The 26021-nt window shown below is 39.0% G+C and overlaps 3 protein-coding genes across 5 annotated transcripts in view; all 3 read left to right on the top strand.

Annotated features, from left to right (window-relative positions):
• si:dkeyp-121d2.7 (zinc finger and SCAN domain-containing protein 2) overlaps positions 1-3253 on the top strand; it is a 5850-nt gene extending 2597 nt beyond the window's left edge. For 2 of the 3 annotated variants that reach the window (XM_024283079.2, XM_024283078.2), the window contains exons 4-5: positions 1732-1843; positions 1935-3253. In XM_024283079.2, the coding sequence (XP_024138847.1) occupies positions 1732-1843; positions 1935-2974 (1152 nt within the window). In that variant the 3' untranslated portion in view covers positions 2975-3253. The remainder of the gene's footprint in view (positions 1-1731; positions 1844-1934) is intronic. The other variant, XM_024283080.2, reaches the window with a different exon arrangement.
• A 3383-nt stretch (positions 3254-6636) lies between these two features.
• On the top strand, positions 6637-13961 carry LOC112153132 (zinc-binding protein A33). Its single transcript, XM_024283081.2, has 6 exons — positions 6637-7333; positions 7743-7838; positions 9210-9443; positions 10158-10180; positions 12064-12179; positions 12533-13961. Exons 1-6 carry the CDS (start codon positions 6821-6823, stop codon positions 13129-13131), a joined length of 1581 nt encoding a protein of 526 aa, XP_024138849.1. The 5' UTR covers positions 6637-6820; the 3' UTR covers positions 13132-13961.
• Positions 13962-15545: 1584 nt separating this feature from the next.
• On the top strand, positions 15546-25868 carry LOC112153137 (calcium-binding protein 2). The gene is made up of 7 exons (XM_024283086.2): positions 15546-16307; positions 16672-16929; positions 23587-23617; positions 23693-23827; positions 23904-24010; positions 25361-25508; positions 25569-25868. Exons 1-7 carry the CDS (start codon positions 16227-16229, stop codon positions 25592-25594), a joined length of 786 nt encoding a protein of 261 aa, XP_024138854.1. The 5' UTR covers positions 15546-16226; the 3' UTR covers positions 25595-25868.
• Positions 25869-26021: the final 153 nt, after the last annotated feature.

Genomic DNA, 26021 nt, shown 5'->3' with positions numbered 1-26021 from the left:
TCATGCCGAATCTATTTGGTTGACATGATGGAGAAGCTTCATCAGTCAGCAATGTCCCATAGTTTCTAACTTTCCAGTTCATCTTGTGTTTAATTGTTTTTAGATTTGTGTTTTGACTTCTAAAAGATAACGTTTTTTATTATTTATTTTCTTTTTATATTGGGATCTTTGACATGTTTTTCCTTTGAGCAATTTGTTGCTGTGATTTGGACCTCAGGGCCACCGTAAAAAAGGGGGGAAAAAAAGTTAAAATCCAACTTTTTCATATCCCTAAGGAACAAACTTATTTTTAAAAGGAAAAATAATAAAACAGGTCTAGAAAAACATAAAGCACATCTTAATAATTTTGCTTCTTCTTCTGCATCAGTTAACAAGTATTTTTGCTAAACTTTCTACTGTAAGCATACAAATCTGGTGTAGAATCACTTCTCTGCTTTAGATTCCAGCAATCAGTTTAAAACAATTAAAATATAACTCCTTTTAAGTTCTTTCTTTTGTATTTAAATGCTAAAATCTAAACATTCGGTTCATTAACTTAATATCTGTATTGCTTTTTTTTTTTTTTTTTAAGTTGGCTGATCTGACACCACTCAAGCGTTCCCACGGAGTCTTAAAAGACTTGTATTTTAAAATTTGGGGAATAAGGCCTTAAAAGACCTGAAACAGGAAGCTGGTTGTGACCAGGGCTAAAAGAAAGCTGGTACGGTCTGGTACTGTGGTAGAAGTTTGGCAGACGTCTGCACAGCTCTGTCCGGTATTTGCTTCTTTAACACTCATGAGGCACTAGGCAGAGAAATTCATCTTCATTTTCATATGCAAGGTCTTAAAAAGTCTTAACTTTACCTTGAAGAAACGTGTAGGAACTCTGCCCCAATAAGCCACATCATTAGTCATTGTACTGCACTCCTTAAATTCTAGTTTTTGCTTTTTTGAGAATGTTTTGACAAAAAAAAAGTTTTCATGCATCGTATATTTTAGATGTTTTTTTTTTTTTAGCTAAATAAAAGCAGTAATGTTTCATTTTCTGTTTTCTCTTTATGAAAGTAAATTTTAGTTTGAACCAGATCAACGTTTATGTCTTAGAAGGAACCTTTTCTAGCCAGTGTTGAGCAACTATTAATCTATACACATGGAAATATAAAAGCATGTACAGGAAAAACGACAAATCAAAAGCCCGTGGAAAAAATAACAAAAATAAATAACTTAAAACACAATTTAAGCACTGGACATTTTTTGAAAAATGACTCAAACACGATTAAATCAGAAAAGTGTTACACTTTTTGCTTCATAAGACTCTTCCAGAATTCAGCTGCAATGAAATCGGTAAACTTTAGTTAAGGTTTTCGGGCTTCTTTTGGAAGATCAATGTAATTTTATTTTATTGTCTGTTTCCATAGCAACGTTATGTTGCTCATTGAAGTGCCGACCTTTAATCAGCACAGTATTATCAGACTTGGGTTTTTAAAAGTGGACAAAATTAGACCCTTTAATCAACTGGCTGAGTGATCCATCAACTTTAGTGGTTTTATAGTGCAGTGTTTGTTTTTTGAGGATTGTGGGTTGTTTTTGTTTTGTTTTTAGCCCTTAAAGAGTTGAACTTAACGGGTCAGCACACATCTTTCAATGCAGGTTTCTAAAGGTTATTAAAATAAAGTTAGCTATGAAGTACAGACTGGTTTACAGATTTAAATGCAGATTATTCAAGATTGTCTTCTTGAATTCTTCGTTTAGTTTGTTGAAGCACAGAGCTATCAGCCTCCCTCTCTGCGGTTCATCAAGGAGGCTTTGAAGATGGGTCTGCCCAACCAGAACCTGTGCACCGGCCCCAAAGTCCAGAGTGAAGGTTTGTCACATTTTAAATGATTAGTGGTTGGGGGGTAAAGTAATGGAGTGAATTGCTTGAGTTGTCCTCCTTCCCTCTGTGTAACCCTCAGCAGAGCTGTCGAATCAGCCTTCAGCGCTTCATCCAAGACAGAAGGAAGACGATGAGTGGGGAGGGGGCTCTGCTGAGCTCTCAGGGAGCGGCATGACTATGGATGAGCTGCGGGGACTGGAGTCGGCGTTGAAAGTGGAGAGAGGACATGAGCAGGCCGCCGTAGCTGCTTTGCAGCGCGACTCTGAGATGGTGCGAGCCAGCGCGATCGGCTTGGCGCCAAAATACATCGGCCTCGATGGTTTGGAGCATGAGGGAGAGCTGGAGTCACAGCCTCCTACTCTGCAGAAGGAGGACCAGACGAGGCAAGCCAAAGAGAAGGAGGGAGTCAGGGCCTGTGGGGCTGATGAAGTAAAGCCCAAGTCGGGCTGGTCAAAGAAACTTACGGAGGGCGACTCAGCTGCTGCCACTACTAAGGAGGAGACTATGGAGCAGGCGGAGCTAGAGAAAATGCCACACCTGTCCGCTCCAAATAGCGTTTCTGAGAGTGCAGGAGAAGAAGAGGGCAGTGGGGACCTCCTCCACTTCTGCCCTCAGTGTGGCGGTGGCTTCACCTCAGAAGCTGAGCTGGAGGAGCACCCTTGTCCACTAGGTGGCGCTCATTTACAGAGCAGCGGCAGCGAGGACAGCCTTTTCCCGTGCGCCCACTGCGGCAACACATTCAGCCACGCCTGGGCGCTGAAGAACCACGAGTGCGCCTGCGTGGCCGAGCGGCCGCACTGCTGCGAGATCTGCGGCAAGCGTTTCACACACTCGCGCTCGCTGGAGCGCCATCATCTGGTGCACACGGGCGAGAGGCCGCACCGCTGCCAGCAGTGCGGACGCAGCTTCAGTCGCCTCGGCAACCTGGAGCGGCACCAGCGGATCCACACGGGGGAGCGGCCGTACGGGTGTGAGGTGTGCGGCAAGCGCTTCAGCCGGGTGGAGTATCTTAAGAGACACCAGCTCATACACAACAACGAAAAGACACCAATGCACTGCTCCAACTGTGGGAGGGGCTTCAGCGACGTGGAGCAGCTCAAAAAACACCAATGCTTCTAGAGTCAAAGAGGCTCGCCAAGGGGATCGAGGAGTGCAGCTGAGGACTGTGACGGCTGTACTGTCATTCTAGGGGATTTTTAATGTTTAGTTATATAGTACAAATGTAAAACCTCAGCAATTTCTTTGGATTTATTTATTATCATCATCACAAATACTTGTTTTTATATCATTTTAGCAGAAGTAAACTCCTGTGAAGGTCTCGTTTTCCTGACCAAAGTGACATTTTTGTATGATTTTGTTGTCACACTGTTGGAAAAAAATAAATTCAATCACAATATATATTCTAGTCTTTGCTTTATTGTTATTTTTACATCTCCTGGGCTGTTAATCATTTTGTCCCACTTCCTCACATGTAGGAAATAAGGCTTTAATTTCCTCAGGAGGCTCTTTAAAGGCTGAGCTGCAGTCACCCGGTTATTAGTGACCGATTTCTCCAGCTGTCCACTGCGTGGGTGTCTTCACCCACCGCCTGTGTTTCTCAAAGCATGAAGATGGTTCTCACTGTTGTATGAAGGTAAATATGTGTTAAAAGATAAAGCTTAAATAATACACATACGAGCTAGAATCACACACACGTAAAACTGAATGTGAAGTTGCAGGAAAAAGTGTGTACTTGTGGAATGTAATGTGGGAACTTTGCTTGACAAAAAGCTCAACATGTGTGTAAAAATGTTCGAATGTGAAGAAAAAAACACGCACAAAATTTAACTTGAGGTTGTGGTGGAAAAAGCAACTTGTAAGACTGTTGAAAAAAATCGTCATTTTTTTTTATTTTTAATTTTTTTCTGTAGAAGAAGAAAACATATTTACCTTAATTTCCATAGATCAATAGAACTGATCTCTAAAGGAAATAGATGTAAAAATCCTAAAACACACACAAATAAACACAATTGGACTCCCACCTACACCCCAAAAGTTTCTGGGATAGGCTCCAGCCCCTCTGAAACCCTGAATGGGATAAAGCAGGTTTAGAAGTTGCATGGATGGGCGAGTAGGGAAAACTTCATGACTTGTGGATCACAAAGGGTTCAAAAATCTGACAGATGGGCCGGACCACAAGATGTAAATACGTTGAGTGTTTTGGAAATCCCACCTCATAAGAGAAAGAAATAAGATTGAGTCTAGATGAAAACATGCTTTATTTTAGAATGAAAATTCATCCATATATATATAAAACAGAACATTTCTGAGTTTTTATTCCTCAATTCATGGCTTTTGTTCTCATTTTATTACCAATTGCAATAATGGGATGGTGTTCCTCAGGGTAACATTTAGAGAAATGGTGAGTTCATGGTGGCAGAATGCGGCGATTGCACCGCAGAACGTAGAAGGAGATGCATAGTCGTACTTTAGCCTTTAAGAAATTGGGATTCATGACCTTCTTTCTTTAAATAATAAATGAGAATTATGTCAATTTTTTGGCACGAACAAAAGCAAAAATATAAAAAAACTATCATCTCTCAAAATGTGATTTTTTTTTTCTTTTTTTTTTTTTTTACATCCGACAGAAACTCAAATGATTTATTTTTTAAAATAAAATATGATCTGTGACAAACAGGATCATCTCAGTGCAGTTCTGGTCAGCTAGTAACCAATGTTGTGCAGCACAAGTTAATATATGCTTTTAACAAACAAAAATTCAAACTTTTGAATTAAGTTATTTGACGGAGTATTAGGGCCAACCAAAAAAATATAAAAAAATAAATAGTAATATTACGACTTTTAAAGTCATACATTTACGTGAAAAAATGTGTAGATTAACAATTATTTTGTTGTAAATCTACACCTTTAAATCTCGTAAATCTACGAGTTAAGTCGAAGGGAGCCTACAGTCCAGTGAATGAACGCCGTGAGCTGAAGCAGACCAACTAAACTGTGAAAAGCGTCTTAAATTTCAATAGGTAAACTGTTTAAAGCATTACAATTGTTTGGAAGTTTCTTCATTTGATTTACATTTTATTCATGTTTTATGGCTGGCTTGCAGGATCTCTGCAGATCAGGTTGATGAAGCCATCCATATCCTTGCAGCTGTCCACTTCCAGTCATTTCTTCCTCTTTGAAAGACAAGTTCTCCTCCAACTCTGTGATTCTTACACCGGAAGAGGCCAAGTTTTCGGAATTGTCAATGTTCTTGTGCTAACTAAAGTTTCATTTGGAGAAGGGGGCATCCGGAACACTGTTTTTTAAATTACCTTTCGGTTTCTGCACATGACAGAGACGTAGCAAAAGGGCTTCTGGGTCTGTGGATGAAAGGGCAAAATAAAGTGGCAGTCCTGCAACCATGTATCTCTGAGATCTTTATTTTACATATGAAACTCCGAACTACCAACACCAAACCAGGAAAGTCAGCTTCACTGATAATTTGATTTTGAATCGCCAAAAAGTTCAGAATTTCTTTGTTTTTAACACCAATCTGGAAATAAATCTTCACAAGACACTCCACGTCTTTTATATTCAAGCACAGCTTTAATAAACAGACAACTTTGGTTATTTTCTAATTAATTTACGACTTTACATCTCATAAATGTATTACCTTTAATCTCGTAAATGTACGAGTTTTTTCTCTTAAATTTATCACTTTAAATCTTGTAAATTTAAGAGATTAAAAGTCACAAATTTAGCCTATGACTATGACTTATACGACTTCATTCTTGAAATTTAGCAGTTATGACTTTTTCTCATAAATTTACGAGATTTAAAGTCACAGTTTTAAAATTTAAATTTTCCTTATAAAGTGGCCCTAATACTCCGTTGTATTAATAGACTATAGAAAATATTTTTAGTTGTGAATTATAACAGGGGCTTTTAAGAGTGTAAGATATTATTGAAATTACACAAAATAGTCAAAATATCATAATTGTATTAATACCTGTTGTCTAAAAAAAACCAAGGGGAGTTTGTTTACATCACAAAACTTTAGAGCATTTAGTTTCTTCTCATCACTGCCATCTAGTGAACAATTAGAGTCATGACATCTGGAAACAATTTAAAAAAATAAATAAATCTTGGTGTGTAATAATGAATCGATTAATCAATTTCTATTCCACATCCAAACAGATTGAGGCAGAATTAACCTAAATTGATCATGAATTATATCAGCAACCACAAATTGTGATATTAATCAAATAGTGAAAACAAACTGCTACACATACAGTATAATGCTAGAAATACTTTTTTGTCATCAAATCTTTTTAGAGTGCAAAATATTGTTGATACTATAGAAAATAATCAAAACTTTGTAATTGCATGAACATTTTTGTCTGAAAAGAAACTCCTCTTACATGTGAGTTTATTTGCATAACAAGCTAGTCTTTGCTCATTGCTGTCATCTAGTGACCAAGTAGAGGTATGACACCTGAAAACTATTTTAAAAAGTCAGTTAAACTTTTTCGATACATTTATGCTTATTTGTTGTCAAAAATAATGTCTTAAAATATGTACATATTTTTGCTTTTTTACGCAAAAAAGTTTTTTTTAATATATATTTGTAGTCGATGCATGTGTAGTGTGTAGATTTATGCGTATTAATAACCCCTTCCTCCTCTAAATACATTTTAAACTGAAATAAACATTTTCATGATGTTTACTTTTTTATGCCATTTTTTGCTGCAGGCTTGGGTCACGCGCACTCCGGTCTTCCTCATTGCGCAGCAGAACTGGTTTCTACACGCCCTCTGTCATCATCCTGACAATAAATTCTCTGTTGCGCGCCTCAAACCACACCCTCGCTTTCTCAGAATGAGCTGAGCGCCTCATACTCGGAGTCGAGTTCTAACTTGTCTCATTGCTGCTGCTTCTTCTTCTTCCACCGGGCGCCTGTGTCCGTGACTATGTGCACAGCAGAGGATGGCGGAAGCCCACGCGCTTGAGGAGCTCCACACGGAGCTCACCTGTCCGGTGTGTCTGGAGCTGTTCCAAGACCCGGTGATCCTCGAGTGCGGACACCACTTCTGCAAGGTGTGCATCGTCCAGTGCTGGGAAGCCAAATCCGACGAGTTCTCCAACTGTCCCAAGTGCAGGAAGTCGTGCACGCGCAAGCTTCGACCCAACTCGCTGCTGTGCAACGTAGTGGAGAGCGTGCGCAGAGCCCGCTCCACGGACGCGGCTCCGTGGACGCCCGGGGAGGATCGGGAAGGGGCGCCGGACATGCAGGAGGAACGGAGAGCCGGGTCCAGCCTCAGCAGTGAGGTGTCGTCCATCGGACACTGGCTGGTGATGGACATGTGTGAGGAGCACGAGGAGAAGCTGAAGCTGTACTGCGAGGACGACCAGCTGCCCATCTGCCTGGTGTGCGGGATGAGCCGAGACCACAAGACCCATAATGTAATCCCTATCACAGAGGCCTTTGAGAACTACAGGGTAAAGCCTCACAATCAACTTTTAAATTCTAATTTTATTGCCATATGATTATTATCTTCATAACCAGCAGTTTAAAGTCAGGAAATGTTTGTCAAATCCATTTTATGACAGCCTGCTTTAACCACAGCTTAGTTTTTAAACAGTATTTTTTTCAGGAATCCAGCAGATCTGTGTGAGTTCCTTTCCCCTTTCTCTCACAACTGACTCTCTGTGCTTGTGTTGACTCCTCAGTGTGTTTTCACATGTCTTTTTGGCTCCAAGTTCCCATTTGTTGGGTCAGAGTTCCCAGGAACAGCTCGGCGGTTGTCTCATGACTCCCATTTGGGCTGAAACCAAGTTATCTGCTCATTTTTACCTCCCTGTTTACTGACCTCACTCTCTAACAAGAGTTTTCCATGTGACCCTTTAGGACAAGCTGACCACGGCTTTGGAAAGAGTTCAGCTGCAAACGGAGGACGCCACCCGCTTCCAGAGACAGACCAATGAGAAGATCCTCCTCATTAAGGTACAACATGTTTGTGTTCCTAAAAATGGGGTTGTTAGGAGATGTTGCATTCCTCCTCCGCCTGTCTGACAGGTGAGTCAGACGAATGATTCACACTATGGCGGCTGCTGACACCTGCTTTACTCAGCATGGTGGCTTGAGTGCGTAATATAGCAAAACATGTCCACAAATGTTTAGTCTCAGCTAATTCATCTTATTAAAAACACACAAGATTTGGTCAGAATGTGCAGACATACTGGTGGCGCCCGATCGACTGCAGCTTTCCCCTGTAGACGAGGGTTTCTAATCTGCATTAAGACGGTGTGCAGCAGCAGATAACTCCATTTGTCAATGCTTCACATCTGTTCAAAAGTCTCAGTCTGTCTGTTTGACCCACTTGTGCAAATTCACTAAGTTTCACTTCTGTTTTTTTTTTTTTGTCAGTTTGACAGGATGTGGGTGAGAGAGACTGAGAGGAAGTTTCTCTTTCTATCTTTTCCTGCACATTCTTCTATCTAGATGGAAAGTGAAATCATTGAATATTCAGTCTGTACTCTTGAATTGTTTTTTTTAAATGGTGGCTTAAAAAGCCACTTATTTTAGTACAAAACAATCTAGGAACACTATTTTCGCACTATGTGCATTTGTCTCTTTTTTTTTAGCATTCTTTAACTTTTTTTTTTTTGAATAATTTTGAAGATCTACTCTCATTATCTTTTAAACTATTTCCAAATTGGACTTTTAATTATGATAAAACAATTTTTAGCCAAAATCAAACAACTTTTACCATTTTCTAGTTTTTGCAGAGTGGCAATAGTAGTTGAGGGCGGGACTATTGGCTCAGAGTAAGCCCAACTCAACTTCCCATCATCCATCTGTTTACACTCTATCTTGATAGCTTGCAGCCCCTCACACCCCCAATCTGCAACAAAAAATATTGTGTCTTCATCAGACTCGCATTGCTATACTTTTTATAATCTATTCTTGGCCATTTAGCATAAAAAATACATCTTCATAAATCTTTCTGTTTCATGAAAACTCCTTTTCTCTCTTTCTGTCATCTTTATTGAGCAACGTATGAACCCCTTTGTTTTCTTTTTTCGAGGAAAGCCGTGGCTTTCTTATGCAGGACCGGCTGGTCCACAACATTCACACGCCCACCCACTCATGACAAGAACTTAAAGAACATTTGATCTCTTAAGACAAAATGCGTATTTGGAAAGAAGGTGTTGCTGTATAAAGAGAGAGAGAAAAAAACATATATAAACAGTGCATCTTTCCACTGGTTAATCTAGTTTAAGGCAACAATCCTGAAATGAAAATGTGACAGGTGTTTTTGAAACTTAAGACTTTTGATTGAGTCATTGCTGTGCTAACTAGAGTTTCGTTCAGGAAAGAGCTGGGGACCTGGAGGAAATGGTCAGCGCGGAGTTTGTTCGTCTGAAGGAGTTCCTGCTCGAGGAAGAGGAGCGCATCAAGGAGAAACTGCAGAGGGAGAAATCAGAGAAGCTCAGTCAGTTGGAGGAGGCCCTCACCAAGGCCACCGAGCAAATTAGCCAGCTGGAAAACACGGCTGAAAAACTTCGCCTTAAACTACGGGAGGAGGAAAATCCAGAGCAGCTCAAGGTGAGGGCGAAAATAAGTCACATTTCCTGTTATTTCACATTCTTGTATCACCTTTGGAATAAAATTAAAGACGCACTCCATTGAAAATTGTGTTTTTAACACGTTTTTGTGGCATTTTTCTCAAGATGGAGGATATGTGGAAAGAAAATTAGGCTTAAATGGCATTTATGAGTATTTCTTTATTTAAATTGTTATATATCAGGAGCAGACAGTTAATACAGTTTGTGAGCTGCTACGGCTAAGCTTAAGCTCCCTACTCCGGTTTATTTCTGATGCATCCACTTGCAGACAAAGAGATCCATTCTTTTTTTTCCTCGTCTGAGCTGCCATCTGGCTCAAGACTTTTTGGCTTAAAAGTTTCAATATTTTAATATTTTTGTTGCACTGTAATATTAGGTTGAGGGGTAAGAGGGGCTGTAAGCTATCTGGAGAGAGTGTAAACAGAAAGATAATGGGAAGTGGGGGTGGGCTAACTCCATCCCAACAGTCTGGTCACAACTCAGAAGTGAATTTCTGCAGAAAGTATGTCCTGGAAATCAACAGTTTTTTTACATTTCTGACTAAAAATTGCATCATAATAATTAAAAGACCACTGGGAACGTTTTTACACTAGATCAAAAGATAATCAGAGTTAAATCATGTTTGATGCCAGGTATAAATTCCCTACATACTTGACCGAAGATTTACTTAACCGTCTGATCTGCTCTGTTTCAGGGAATCAAAGACTTCATCGGAGTGTGAGTATCTTCTATGTAATCAAGATCTTTTAATGGAAGAGGTCTCCTGCTGCCACCTCTGTTTCTAGGTCATGTATTGTTTTTATATTGTGTCATAGCAAAATATACAATCTTTGTTTTGCAATCAGTAATTCTAGTTAAAACAGGCCTAATTGTGGTTTCAGTGACTCAGCCAATGTGATGCCAGTTAGTTGCCACATAAAAAACAGAAAGTCTAACCAACCTTTAACGTCAAGCAAAAAACAAAAAGTACGCCATGTCCTAATTCGGGAATGTGACATATTGGGACATGATTTAGGACAAACAAAATGAGCCAATGATTTACTGCAATATTTTACAATAGCAAAAGTGTCAGGAGTGGTTTGAGAGAAATTAATCTGTGAATATGACAGTTTTGTCTTTATTTTTCAGTCTGCTGTGCTGTAGTGAGACAGACGTTCCCAAAACTAACATGTTTTCTAATAAATATTCCAAAGATAAACATCTTCACAACCTCCTGAGTCCCTATTGGGGTCACGTTGGGTGAAGGCGGGGTGCGGCCCAAACAGGTCACCAGTCGGACGCAGGGACAACGAGAGCTGCATCTCAGTTGGTTCCAGTCATGAACTGTCATGTCTGCATTCAGAACCACCAGAGATAGAGATTTGATTATATAAATGAGCAAATTTGTTAAGCTACGTTCACAACCAGACATGTCTTGCATGTTTAAGAACACACTAAGCCTGCATTCTTGATGGCACATTTAGCCCATGGTGTTCACACTGGGCCAACAGGGAGGGGCTTCTTTTTTTTCTACTGTTTACTTGTAAATGTTGGGAAATGGCTTGGTGTGAAATGTTAAAAAAATCTCATGAATACAAAACATTTGGTGTCATATTATTCCAGCCGGGTATAAACTATTATTATTAGTTTTTCCTTTATGATCAATTTTCAAACGTTTGGCTTTTCCGTGAATTAAAGGAGACGCCATCCTAACGACAGTACCAGATCTGAATTCCTGATTGGTCAGAGTTTGACTTGTTTAACTTGCAATGTTACACATCCTATATGAACACAAAACCCTAAACACAAAAACAAATGTGGAAGAGAGGAAAGCTAAAGCCTCAGATCCTCCGTTTATTTTTGTGGATCATTTCTGACTGCAGAAGATCTCCAAGAATGCTGTTTTGTTTTTCACCAACACTCCATAAAACCAACAATTAAAAAGACCAAAACACTCAGAAAATGACTAAATCCACATCATATCCTTGGGTTATCATTGTAAGAGATCAGTTTCCATATTAAGTGGTCCCTTTGTTGACAATGATCTCATTGTTTTTGATCAAACTTTAAAAAAGTCGCCCGCCCTCATGGGAAGCCTCTGTGTACAGACTCAAAGGCGATGGTGGAGAACCAGTATGTTCCAGTGACTATACACAAACACCTGCTGAATTCTGGGAAATTAATGTTCATGGCCACACAGAGAGAAAGATTAAACAACAAGAGTGTTTTGAAAAGACACTCATCTCTCCACAGTGCACGGTAAAGTTACATTTAAACAAAGCTTAGACTTCTAATTAGCTGTTGTTTGGACTGACATGATGAGACGCTTTGCCATAATGACAGATTCACGGGGAGATGATGGTTTGGGCAGCCCCTCCAAAAAATAAATTGGAGAAAGGACATCAAAACAAAAGCCGTCATCCTTTAATAGAGTGCAGGATTTAGTAGAAGCACCACCATTAAAAAATAAATTGATGGTAAATGAATCATTGTATCAATCATTGGGAAGTATTTTGGCACTTTCTTTCTGTACTTTTTGTTTAATTGTTTGTCCTCAAGTTTCTGCTTGAATATATTAATAACCGTATTATGATGTTTTCTCTTTTATTTTTCTCTTGCAGCACTGAGAGCTTGTTTGAGCGCCCCGTTGAGGTTGGCGTTGACCTGCAGTCAGGAGAGTTTCTGGGACCTTTGCAGTACAGAATCTGGAGGAAAATAACTTCACTTTTTCAGCCAAGTAAGAGAACATGGAACCACCTAAACTGATAACATTAGATATGTTTTTTAATCTCTTAATAACAATATTAATTATAATAATAATAAACTGTCAGGGAACCAAACTGCATCTTACTCAGACGTGCAAAGACATGCTGTTTATCTCTTGTTATGCTGCTATTTCTTTTCCTTTACTTCCCCTAGTGGTGGAATCGCCACAGGGGAAGTATGATTTGTAATAGACAAATCATAAATCAAACTGTAACCCCAAAATTTAGGCCTTATCTGAGTTGTAGGAAAAGGGAATTGTTGTATCCCTACTAAAGAGCCATTTGAAAAGACATTTTCACTCAATTATTTTTGCTTTCTGTCCAGTCATTGCCCAGGTGACCCTTGACCCGAACACAGCCTACCCCTGCTTGTGGGTGTCTCCCTGTCGCACCAGTGTCCACGTGGGAAAAATCCAGTCCAACCTGCCCAATAACCCCGAACGCTTCACGCGCTACAACATCGTCCTGGGCTCTGAAGCCTTCTCCTCTGGCAGACACTACTGGGAGGTGGAGGTGGGCTGCAAGACGGCGTGGGGCCTTGGGGTGGCCAACGCCTCCGTCAACAGGAAGGAGGAGATCAGCCTCTGTCCTCAGGATGGTTTCTGGACTCTGGTGTTGAGGGACCGAGGCAACGGCACAAGCGAGTATGAAGCATGCACCGACTCGGACGACTGCTTGATCTACCCTTCAAAGCCCCCTCGAAGGGTGGGGGTCTACCTGGACTACGGACGAGGTGAAGTAGCTTTTTATGATGCTGAAGACATGAGCCATCTTTTCACTTTCTCCGATGCAAAATTCAAAGAGCCTGTTTTCCCGTACTTCAACCCCTGGCCTATCATCAATGGAAGAAACCAGGAGCCGCTCACTGTAGTCACACCACTCTGTGGGACTAACACTCCACTTCATCCGGTCATCCAGGATTGAGGTTCAGCCTGAATGGACTTTAACATCCACAATTTGATTTACTTGCAATTTCAGGCTACAAGTTGAACCTGAAGGAAACCTAAAATGGAAGCACTTTAAGAGCTTGGAATGAATAGTGGAAGGTTCAAAGAAAACTCAGCCATTTAGACCAAAAATATATTTGATCTTGGTTTGTTTCCTCCTATTTTTGATGAATGTTGGTATAATCGAACTCAGTTTTTCCTGACAATATATCGGACATTTCTTTTCACATCCTGCTGAATCTTGCTGCATCTTCTTTGGAATCTGTCTGAGCTTCTGTGTGGAAATGGTTGTTACTTTGGCTGCTTTTTGAAGAAGTGCACATTCCCAAACAAAGAGGTTCAAAATGAACTTTGTACTAAAAATATAATAAAGCAATGGTGGAGAAAATCCACTAGAGTGAAGCCAAACCACTGACACAATCATACACTACAAGACATTGTTATACACTTGTTCAGCCTCTTAAGGGCTTGATGGTGTTTCCTACGGTGAGGAATTTATCTTTTTAAAAGATTTTAAATATTTTTAAACAAAAACAGGAAAAAACATAGGATTATTGCCTGAAGATTTTACTTTTTGGCAGTTTTTTTTAATTAAAAGAAGTAATGATTTAAAGGATTGTTCCAATGTGTTTGAATATTCTAACATTTCAATCTTTCTGTGATTTTCTACAGCTGTAGTAGTCAGTCCCTAATCTTTATTTTTTTTAGTATCCCAGTTGTAATGACGGTAAAGTGAGACATAAACTCCAACTTTCAGGTGATTTTGGAACCTTTAAAACTCAATAAAGACTCCAACCTGACACACATCTTAACTGTGTGCTGTGAATCTGTTCAACCATTTAAAACACACGGTTTCTTTGGGAATGTTTAATTAAGTGATGGGATGTAAATTTATAATAAAAGTAATCCCAGTACAGGGCACTCAAACCAGATCTTTATTCCAAATACTCCTTCAACTATTTAAAAGTGTTCAGGTGATGTATATATTTTTTGTTACTTATTAAGCCTGAAGTGGGAAAAAAGTATTAAACTTCTGCAGTTGTGAAGACTGAGATAAGGGTTCTTGTCTGGTGATGTGGGAGCTTATAAATGGATGTTTTCTTCCTTCAAAGATTTTTTTTTTGTTTAAGTTAGGAGTCAGGACACATTGTATATGGGGTTGCTTTTCATAAAACATGCTAACTTAGCTTCACAAGCTGTTGAGTCATGGGAGTTTTCCACACCACTTCTGCATTTTAGGGTGGTTGTTGTTAAATAAATAATGGTCAGTGTTCTCCTTTTACGACCTGAAACACATTTTTGTTAAATATTTGAAATATGTACCTTGTGTATATATATATATATATATATATATATATATATATATATATATATATATATATATATATATATATATATATATAGGTATTTTGGATGACGAGCCATTTTATTCCATAGAAACTATAACCTAACATTATAAATGTGTTGTAATCATGATTAATGGCTCTGTTATTTGGCTCTAAACACCGGTGGCTGAAGATAATCATTTGATTACCAGTAACCTGGCTGTGAGAGCGGTGTAATGGTGCTTACCTGTCACAGATACCCACACAGGTTTCCGTTTTCACCGCACAGCGGAGCAAGGTTAATGAGTCTTTTTTGTGACAGCTGATCAAGTCAGTAATCCATGACTACTGTTACAAACAAATAAGTAATGAGGATTAGTCTGACGTAAATAAAACTTATCTTTTCTGCTCACTGTTTCTGTGTCACTGCGATGATACATTAACCATGGGTTGTTGATCTGAGGCGGGAAAACACTGAGCATGAAAGCAGCTCGAAATATCTACCTAACAGATGGTGCAGAGAACGCTGATAGATCTTTCTGAAAAGTCATTTTTATTAAAACGTCTTTGTTTGGGTCTCCTCTTGTTTTTGCTCTCGGGTGACAAAAATTATGATTTTATTTGTGTAACTTAACCTTTCTCTTCAGCTTCCACTCAAGAATTTGTTTCTGACCTTCCATCAATAATCGATGAGCTGAAAAAAGATCAGGAGATGGGGGAAAGATGGGGCTGAAGAGATTGATGAAAACCCTGTTTGACACTGGAGAAAAGTCAAGAGATGTCTGAAATGGTATACAGAAGAAGAGGGGTTATTTTTCATCCTAAAGCTTTCACAAATACCAAGAAAGAAGGGAAAGCACATTGATGGGGTATTTAATTTATATAAAGCTGAGGCTGTTAGGGGAATTATTCGCCACAAATAAACAACGCAGGACGCTAACATGTTCATATGCTTGTACAAACAATGAAGTCTAAAAATAGAGGTCAGCCGTGACATGCCCACCTGTGTGTGCGTCCAACCATGCCTGCTGGATGGGATCATGCATGTCTGAAACACAGTGCAGCTCAACAAAAGGCTTTTTCATCCCTGCACAGCAGCTGAGCTTGTTGTGTCACAGCCGTCCTCGCACACACACCTCCATCACCTGAAGAAGAAAGCACAAAAAAAAGAGACGAGAGTGAGAATTCAGAAAAGGGATGAAGAAAGTATCAAACAACTAAGAGGAGGAAAAGGTAGAGGAAGGAAAGGAGAGAGGTCGGCGTGTCAAAGGTAGATAATGTGAGAGAGAGGTAAAGTTCAGGGGGTATAGAGTGTCACCTAAAGGATCAGGAGATAACCAGCAGGGGCAGAGGTGCAGGAACTCAATCCTGAAGCCAAAACAACTGATGATGATAAAAAGCTCCTCACCTGAAGACACCACGGGACAGAGATGGACGAGTGTCTGCTGAAGCTCTGAGGAGAGGAAGCAGCAGAGGAAGGAGAGTGGGTAGGAAGAAGCAGCTTTTACATTTCCATCCTGATCGCTCGTCTTCTAATGTTTTACTCTCAAAAATGCTTTTTTTCGACAATTTTCCAAACGATATGTCAAATACTGGGACTGTCATCAGAGTTTTCGACATTTTTTTTGCTCATTTGGGTTAAATCCGACAGTTCTGTTGGACATCAGTGAAGGGAGAGAGTGAGAGGAGAGCGAGAGCCTGTGTGTTTGTTTGTGTGTGCGTTTGTGTGTGAGCCTGTAACACTGAGATGTTCATGCTCATTCGAGAGCCATCCGCCGGAGGAGGCGGTGGAAGCATGAGCGCACCGCAGGAGAGGAGTGCAAAACAGGTGTGTATGCGGGGGAGACGAGTATTTTTATTTTCATGCATTATTTGTGCAAAAAATCCTTCAAAGTGTTACTTTTTTCAGTCAACATTTTCTATATAGTAATGAGTAAAATGCAATAAGGTGAGGATTGAATTAATATAGAGGTTAAATCCAGTTTAGCTGTCTTCTAGTTGAAGAATTTGTCATATTTTATGGGTTTTTTTGCCTCAAAATGAACTATTGTGACTTATTTATATGGAAAACTTTTGTGTTAGTCACAAAAAAACATTTATGCATCTAAGATTTAAAATATGTAAAAAAAAATCAATTTTAGTTGCTAAAAAGATGGTTTTTACTTTAGAATTTCTCTCCTCTGCTCTCTTAGGTGCAAGCTTACATCAAGAAGAAGGTGGAGAAACAGAGAAAGCGAAGCATTGACGCTCAATCTGCAAGCCATAAGCTTCAGGAGCTCCAAAGGTCCAGAGAACCGGCACAGATGGCAGAGGAGAAGGCGGAGAACAGCGAAACGATGGACGAGGAGCTGGAGGAGATGTTGGCAGGAGGGCAGAGGAGAAATGTGGAGACGGTGGAGGAGGCAGAGCCCGTAGATCTGCTGCCCATCGTGGACTCTGTGTTTGGACAGGTAGGACGGCTTTGTCTGATCCAGAAAACGGTCCTGTTTGTGCCTGTGTGTCCCGCATCAAGTTCTCTGGTTGATTGGATGTCGTGCGGGAGAACTCAATCGAAACCTGATGCTTATGGTCAAATTAAAAGCCCAGCTCTGCTCAATTTCATGTTTTCATGTCTGCTGACCTCTTTGATCCAAATCTGTCAAGAAGTTACACAGAAAAACTTCTCTTTTTAATCCCCAAATGCTTAAGGAGTCAGTTGGATCAGAGCAAGAGGATTTAAGGAAACATGACTGGAGAGTAATCCGTAACAGATACTGTCAGAGATCTGATGAGCTCTCTGTCACTCTATCAGCTCAGTATCGCATCCCAACCCGTATGGTTTCCTGACATTTGACCTGAAACCGTACATGAGCCCTCCATCACTCAAGGTCAGGAAGATCGGTGCTCGAGAGGAGAGGACACACAAAAATAAGATAAAAGGGAAGTTTTAGCAACACTCTCCTGTTGCCTTACGCTTGTGAGTCAGTCAGGATTTTTTTCAGACATATCCACTTGATCACGTCAGCAGACTCCGAGTGGGGCCAAGGTTAGCAACAGGAAGTCAGCGGTGATGCAAGCGATCCTGAGTGACCGTCTGAGAGGCCAGACAGACGGAGAAAGAGACAGACAGGCAGAGCGTCACTGCGCAAGACACCGAGTACTCTTAAGACCAGCAAGCAGAAAGAAACAAACTGAAACAGATGGTCTCCACAAACCAGTCATCTCCACCAAAGTTATAATTCCCAAAAGTTACATCACCATGAAAATGTGAGCTTTGTTCAAGTTATTCTCCACTGCAGCAATATGAAGATTATTCTCGACTCAATTGTCCTTATCTGAGTTTGAGAATTATTTTAGAAACATCTTTCACTGAAATAAAAAAGTAAAAACATCAAAATGGTTCGTTTTCCTTCACTCCTATATCTACATCATGAACATGGGACATCTGCTGATCTGCTCCTCCAACATGGCTTCTGTCCCCTTTTTTTTCCTTTTGTGTTCGTTCTGAGATGCTCTTTTTAGCATCTTTTCTCAGCTTGCAATCATAAAGACAGGAAGTATCTCCGTGGTAACCAGAAAGAAATAGCTTTTGATGTAGCTGTTTATCATGAGGTTTAGCAGAGAGATCAGAACACAGATAAAGAAGCTAATTTGTAGTTTCATAGTCAACCGACCTGAAGGCTGTTTGTGATTGAATGGAAATAGTATTTGAACAGTTTTAACAAACCAAAGGAAAACAACCATCAGTCTGACATGGAAGATGCTGAGAAGAGCCAGATCATCCCTGACACAGTGAAGTGGGATTTGTCTTTCTATTACTGTTAGGCTCTCTGTGTTTCTGTTTTTGCTTGAGTCAAATCCTTCCTTCAGTCTTTCCTTGGTTCCTTTCTTACTCCCTTCATCCATCCTCGGGGTTTAGTTGCGTCTTGTGTTTCCCTGCTTGTCAGCTGTCATGGCTTGAAACCAGCTTGTGTGGATTTGACACCAGACCAGCACATGATACACCCACCAGTGTGGGTTAAGACACATAGACATGCACATAAACATGCACACACAGCTCACACAGCTACACACAATTGATGAGGTATTGTAAGTGTGTAAGAAGAGCGTCTCTAAGGTAATGTGATTCTGCACGATATTTTGGATTATTGTATGTGTCTGTTAGCTTATTAAAACTGTCATTGATACAATCCCTGCCCTTATGGACCTGAAGATGAATACAGATGTTTGGTTAATGTAAGGTTTAGGCATGTGACATGAATTCAAGAAAGCACAGAAAGTGTGTTCTTGAACTCTGTGGTGTTCACACTGGACAAGCAGGGAGGGGCTTCCTTTCCTTTTCTTCTATTTTCTAGTTCATGTCAGAAGACGTTTGGTGCAAGCAATACAAATCTAACAAATCTTGCTCCAGGCATATTCGTTCTAAACTCTATTCTGATATGTGGAAGACTTTGTGTCATGAAAGTTCTCCTCCATGATCAATTTTCAAACAGCTAGCACTTCCATGAATTAAAAGGGACACCATCTATATGTCACTACCTGAAAGTTCAACTTGGTTTAACTTTGTGGTTTAATAGTTTTGTACGTAGGGCCCTAATATAGTTGTAAAAACTTGTGCAGCTGTGCATGAATGCAAGAGTTTTGAAGCCTGAGACTTGCATGTACAGTACATGCGTTTACATAGACTTTTCATTGGAAGTGGCTGCTTGAACATGCGTTACTGAGAGCAATGTGAATGTAGCTTCAGGTGTAAAAATACCCTATATGTGTCAGTTTTGTGTTCATGAGCGAAATTACATCCAGCCATTTGCTTTAGTCCCATTAAAGCACGCAGCAATGCAGGAAAATGTATCACAAATTAGCCTGACTCTTTGTTAAAAGCATTAGGAAGAAAACACATGTACCCACTACGAGCTTTTTATTTCCTTTACCAACATAACAAATAAAACAACAACAGCAGAGATGATCGACATGGTAGTCGCAGTTTAATGGTGATATGTATCTTTAGCTGCAGGAGCTGTAGGAAGTTGACAAACTGGATCATTGCTTTATAGGCAGCTTTAGTTGTTTTCCAGAAAACCAATCAAAGTTCTTTATATTTAATAAATAATATATTGTCATTTGTATTTTGACTTATTTAACGTAACATGAACTTCTGATCATTTTTATCATTAAAAAAACAGTTTTAAACCTATATAATGAGTGATTTTGATCACTATCTGTAGGCTTTCGCAGTTCATTTCAGTTTAATCTTCTGAGTTTTTCTGCTGCTGGTTCGATTGCTCACAATCAGCGTTCGTCAGCTTAAACAGTTGCCTCTTAACAGGTTTTTCAGGGTAAACTTTAATTTATTGAACAGCTGCTGCTCCTAAGCTGTGACCAAAGGGTCAATCTGGTGGAAGTTTGGATAGTAAAAAGGAAATCGTGCTGTCAGAAATGCACTGTGACTCCATGGGAGTTTAAAAGTGTGGCCTCTTGCTTACAGTGACCTCTAGTGGTGACTGTTTCTCAATGAAACATCGTTTCTTTGGCATTTTAATTTACATTTTTTAATGTATTTTATTATATATGAGCATTAATATAAACTGAAAATATCAAGCTTTTCAAAATAAAGAAAGATGCAGATAATATTCTGTCCTTCAGGAGACACAGTACAATAAACAAACCATAAAGAGAAAATATTGATTCAATAACAGTGGAAAAATGAAATACATTTTCTTAAAATATATAACTTCAAATATGTATATATTTTTAAAAATATTGATTGATATTAAACCATAATATTCATAACTGATTATCATGGTGCGCAGAGAACTTTATTATTAGCTCTTGAGCTCATCACAGGCAAATAATTAATCATTTTTATGGAAAACTCACCTCCCAACCACTCAAATAAATGCACCAAAAATGTTCACAACTCGACAAAATTCTTTACAAAATGATAAATTACTGAAATGAAGCTGATCACAACTGCTGCAGATGTAGTGGAAAACATAAGAAAAAGGTCAAAGCTGGTGAGACAGACACTGGAAGCCAGCATGTATGACAGACAGTATTCTGGTTAAAGATTAAAGTAAAGATTGTATTAGAGAAAAAGCCTCTGAACATCAAACCAAAGACACTGGTGGGAGCAAATCCATCTGTTCTGAACTCACGTTTATTGACAAATAAATCAATATTTTGAGGCTACTGAGGTGATATTTTAAGGCTGTTTGCTCTGACCATATTTTCTCCATTGTTACCAATAAACTAACTACATTAAAAAAGTAATTTCAAGTATTTTAAATCTCCATCATCTTTTAAGGACTATTCCCTTCCAACGTTTCCGTCCCTGCTTTCTTTAATCTAAAACGGAGGATTTAATCCGTGTCGGTTTAATTCTTCTTCTTAAACTCACTGATGGAGAGTAATGTGAACACTCGTGCAGCAAATGAGGGCGGGAGGGAGGAGACAGAGGGAATAGGAGGAGAAAACGATTGGAAGAGTCATAGACGCTTTGGATAAAAAGGAGAAAAGATGCTGCAGTTGAAGAGTTTGTTAGTTTGGGGTTCTTTTCCGTGGATTTGAGCAAAGGAAAGAAGAGAACGTTTGAGTTGATGGTCAGAAGAGGTCATGGGGAACTGCACTAAATCGTCTGTGAAAGAAAACTTAAAAAAGGTGGGATCTTATTGTAATTTGTTTTCTCACAAGTTTAAATCTTTAGGAATCTATAGTTAGTTGGTTTGTTTTTTACAAGAACTGGTGAGAATTTATCAAGACTTAACCATAAAAATGTGTTATATAATCTCATCCGGGCTGCTATAAACAAGTTTTTACAGTTAGTGAAAGTATTATTTTCAATTGAAAATATTTAAATATACATACATATTTAATAGCATTTGATTGTCATGCAGGCGTTTTGGGGACAGTTTCTGTACATTCAGGACAGAAACATTTGTATTTCAAACTTCTACTCTTTTAAAAAATGATGTTTCAAAGAAAAGTCAGTAGTTTGTAGGATCAGTGCTTCAACAACCAATGATACAGCTAAAAATGTTTTTATAGGGAGTCAGTGAGCTTATATTTGAGGAATTTTGAGTTGTTGTTTGTGCAACTCCTCTTTAGTTTGGAAAACTGTGATTTTTTTTTTTGCTGTCTGGCCAATTTTTTTTAATTTCTTTTAATCTTTCGTCATGCAGTTTGGTGCAAAATTTCCAGACTTTGACAAATTTTAAATGAATCCTTTCCTGTCTTTTTAAACAGGGAAGTTTTTCTTGCTCGATTGGCTTTGACACATGCCTCAGGCACGATTGATCCGCCTCCGTGCAGAACAGAAGGAGAAGTGTCCTTTGACCCATTTAGACCTGATGCAGCTTAATGGGTTTCACAGCTGCAATGCTCACAAAGTATTTTAGGCCTCAATTAGAGAATGTTCTGCTTCCTTTTTTTTTTTTTTTTTTTGCTCTATTTGGTAGAACATTTTGTGTTTTTACTGCTGCAGAGTTCAAACGAGTTTCCATGATGCAACTTCAATTGTGTGCAACAAGTTAACACAATAAAAGTTTATGTTCTGGCAGCTTTTCTCAATTCAATACTGCAATGAAATTAAGCTGTTTTTAAAATAGAGAAGAGTCAAAATGTAAAAATAAATTAAACTCAATACAAGTAAATGACAAAAGTCCATAAAAAAGATGTAGTAATTAATATTAATATTTTATATTTTCCTGTATTTATTTAATATGTATTGTTTTTTATTGATTTGTCTTGTATTTTAACTTTTGTGAATCACTTTGTAAGTTGCCTCTGTGAAAAATTCTATATAAATAAAGACTTACTTACTATAAAAGATTAAAATGTAAACTAAAAATACTGAAAAAAAAACAATATTTTAGGAGAACAATAAGGGATTTGATCTTGACTTTGTTTGGTTTCATGTTTCCCAAAAAAAACCAAAACATTTGATTGAATATAATTTAAAAAAAGACAAAAATGTTAAATTCTCTCTAAGAAAGAACATTGTTGATGTTAGAGGGGGGGTATTAATCTCCAGGCCTCGAGGGCTGGTCTCCTGCTGGTTTTCCAGAAATCGTGTGAATGTGTCTCATTTGCTGCTGATTACCTGGATCAGGTGTGTTTAACCAATAGAAGCTTCAAGGGTTAATTGTTAAACATGTTGGACGCCGGTCTTCAAACCTAAACTAAAATAAATGTGTGGGATCATAGATCAGGAATGAAACTATATAATCTGTTTATTTTGTTTAAAGCCATAGCTGACCTAATATCAGTGAGCTTTTGTCTTCTTCCTCTAAGAAGAATAAAAAGACTGTTGTGTGATGGTTTAATTGCCTCTAAATGGGGGTGACATGTGAGGCCCTACAGGGTAAGATGAGGGGCCCGGAAGCTCCGCAGATGGAGGAAGAGGAGGATCAGGAGGCTGAGGATAAGTCGTGGAAGTGTTCCAGCGGTCTGCTGGTGAAGAGAGGCAATGTACTGCACCACATGGTGGGCCCCGCCTGCGTCTTCCTTAAGCAGCGCTTTTCTCAGACTCTTGTATGTAACAGTTAGCGGACGTCTGGTCTCAAAACCCAAGTGCAACTTTTGCCCGCCTGTGTCACTCCGTTCCCGCTTCATGGTCCCCAAGCGTATCAGCTGCCCTTTTCGTGCACCACTGCGTCAGAAAATCAAACCCTGCAGCTGAAAGCCATCAATGACTGAGGTCAATGGAAAATCCATGACTTGCTTTGCAGTATGTGGCACATGCACAGCACGTCAAAGTCCCAATAGTTAAGTAGAGAAAAGCACAAATATTGTAGTTTCTCCATGTATGTTCTCCATCATCAGAAAAATGCCAGAAGAACATGTTAAAGAACAATTATCGTCATCTTCAAACTAAATGAACACCCAGTCTCAGCATTTCTGACTTACAACCCCTCACTTTAGACCATCCGACATTTTTAATAGAAAACACTGACTTTCAATAAATGACATAAATTTATTTTTTTCAGCTTTTAAAATCATTTTTTTCCCTTTTGCAGTGCTCCTTCAGTGTGCATTTGTGTTCAGTCTGCCTCCAAAGATTTCCTCTAAATAATTGTCTTGTTGGTGTCCCATATAAATACTTGATTGTGTGAAATGTCTCTATCCAACAGGACAGGGCGCTGCGGCCTGAGGAGCTTGACGGTGAGAGGATCATTCAACCTCAGTGTTTGGATTAAAATAAAGCTGTCTGACGAGCATCAATGTGTGTTCCACCAGAGCTTCACAAGGCGTTTGTGGAGTTTGATAGGAACAAAAAAGGCTACATAAGCCACAGAGACCTGGGGGAGTGCATGAGGACGATGGGCTACATGCCCACAGAGATGGAGCTGATCCATCTGAGCCAGCAGATCGGTACGTCGATCATGGTCAGGGATTTTTAGGAGTCTTCTCCAGAGATTTTTTAAAATGTGTTGCCTGTTTTCAACAGGTGGCAAATTGGACTTTGAGGATTTCGTTGAGCTGATGGGACCCAAGATGCTGGCCGAAACCGCAGATATGATAGGTGTTAAGGAGCTGCGAGATGCATTCAAAGAGGTCAGAACACTTGTTCAACAAATGTCTATAACGGAAGACTGCAACCTGCGGCTCCAGAGTCACATGTGGCATTTTACCTCTTCATGGTGGCTCTCTGGCTGAAGAAAAATAAAATAAATGAGTTTAGCTTCTATTTTAGCAGCATGCTAACATTTTTGCTAGTTTCTTGTCTACTAGGGTTTTCAGGCTAATTTAGAGTTTAGCTTCTATTTTAGCAACATGCTAACATTTTTGACTAATTTGGTATACTGAGGAATTTCATACTAATTTGGAGTTTAGCTAATATTTTAGCAAAATCTTGATGTTTTCAGTGAATTTGTTATCTTCTGAATTTTTTGGGGATAATTTAGAATTTAGCTTCTATTTAAACAACATGCTAACATTTTTGGCTAATTTAGTTTACTGAGGAATTTTATGCTAATTTTGAGTTCAGCTATTAATTAAGCAATAAACTAGCTTTTTTGGCTAATTTGACCTCCTATAAGTTTTTTATGCTAATTTGGAGTTTAGCTTTTAATTTGGCAACAATGCTAACATTTTTTGCTGATTTAATTTACTGAGGAATTTCATGATAATTTGGAGTTCAGCTAGTAATTAAGCAACGAGCTAGCATTTTTGCTAATTTGGCCTCAACTAAAGGTAAAAAGTGAAAACGTAAGAAAAAAGTCACATTTTGACAGATGCTAGTTTCTTTTTATATTTTTGCCGTTGTTCATGCCAAATTACTTAGCATAAATTACATTTATTAAAAAGCAAAGAGAAAGTCAAGCGGCTCCTTCTAGGTTTTGATCAATAGAAAACAAACCCAAATGGCTCCTTTACTGTTAGAGGTTGCCGACCTCTGGTCTATAATGATTATAATTGTGATAGGTCAGAAAATGTTTTATCAAAATGCTAAAAGACTGCGGTTAATAAATGTTTAAGCTTGATTCCTTTGGAACAGCTTAGATTATGAAATGTCTTGGCCAAATTTGGCCCACCAAAGGTTGTCAATGGGGCAAGGAGTCTTGAGTTAAAACCCCTTACCCGTATCCCATTGATTCTCTACTGTGTTCTAAAACTCGACGGCTGTAATATACTATCGGCCTCCGGCGATGTTAGCACTTTCTTTGCCTGTAGCTGTGTTTGAAACATCCCACAAATGAGACTTCAAGTTCAAGACTTTTGTCTCACATTTTCACGTCTGATCTAGAAGAATCTCTCCATCACTCATCATGTGAAAGCACTAAACCTTTTAATATCTGAATCAAAAATTAAATAAAAGGCTTTAAGAAGTATTGAACAGTTGACGTGACTGTAAGTTTTTAAAGTGAGTAGTATTGATGTTTTCCCTTATCTGTGTGTGAGTAGTTTGACTCAAACGGGGACGGTCAGATCAGTCTGACCGAGCTGCGGGAGGCCATGAAGAAGCTGATGGGGGAGCAGGTGACCAACAGGGAGATCGACGAAATCCTCAGAGACGTCGATCTCAACGGGGACGGATTGGTCGACTTTGAGGGTAAGAAGACATTTGAGACGTCCCCGTCATCCACATTCTAAACCCTCTCTCCCTTTTCAGAGTTTGTCCGGATGATGTCTCGCTGAACCATCCATGGAGATCAGGCAGAAGGACACAAACTACAATTCTCGACCCGTGGTTTTACAAACTAAAATTATATTTTTTTATCTAACATAAGGGAAACACAAAACGGAGAGGCTGTATACATATCAACAGTGTTACAAATATCTAAATGTTGATGTTTTTGGATGTATTTTTATATAAGGCTGTTGTTCGTTGATCTTATATCTTGTATGTAAAATTGTAAAAATGTATTTAAGTAATAAAATATGCAAATACATAAGATTATAAACTATTAAATGGCCTCTCAGAAATATATTTCTTCCTGATTTTCCATCTATGAAGAGTTTTTCCTCTTCATTGGTGCCTTTTGCTGAAAAGTCTTCAAAGTAACGTGTGTGTCGCTAGTGGTCCACTAGCACATAACTTGATAATCTGGCCTTAATGGGATTA

The sequence above is a fragment of the Oryzias melastigma genome, linkage group LG10 (genome assembly GCF_002922805.2).
Source record: "Oryzias melastigma strain HK-1 linkage group LG10, ASM292280v2, whole genome shotgun sequence".
In the NCBI taxonomy this organism is placed as follows: Eukaryota; Metazoa; Chordata; class Actinopteri; order Beloniformes; family Adrianichthyidae; genus Oryzias; species Oryzias melastigma.
This window is presented reverse-complemented; position numbering and strand designations above follow the sequence as displayed.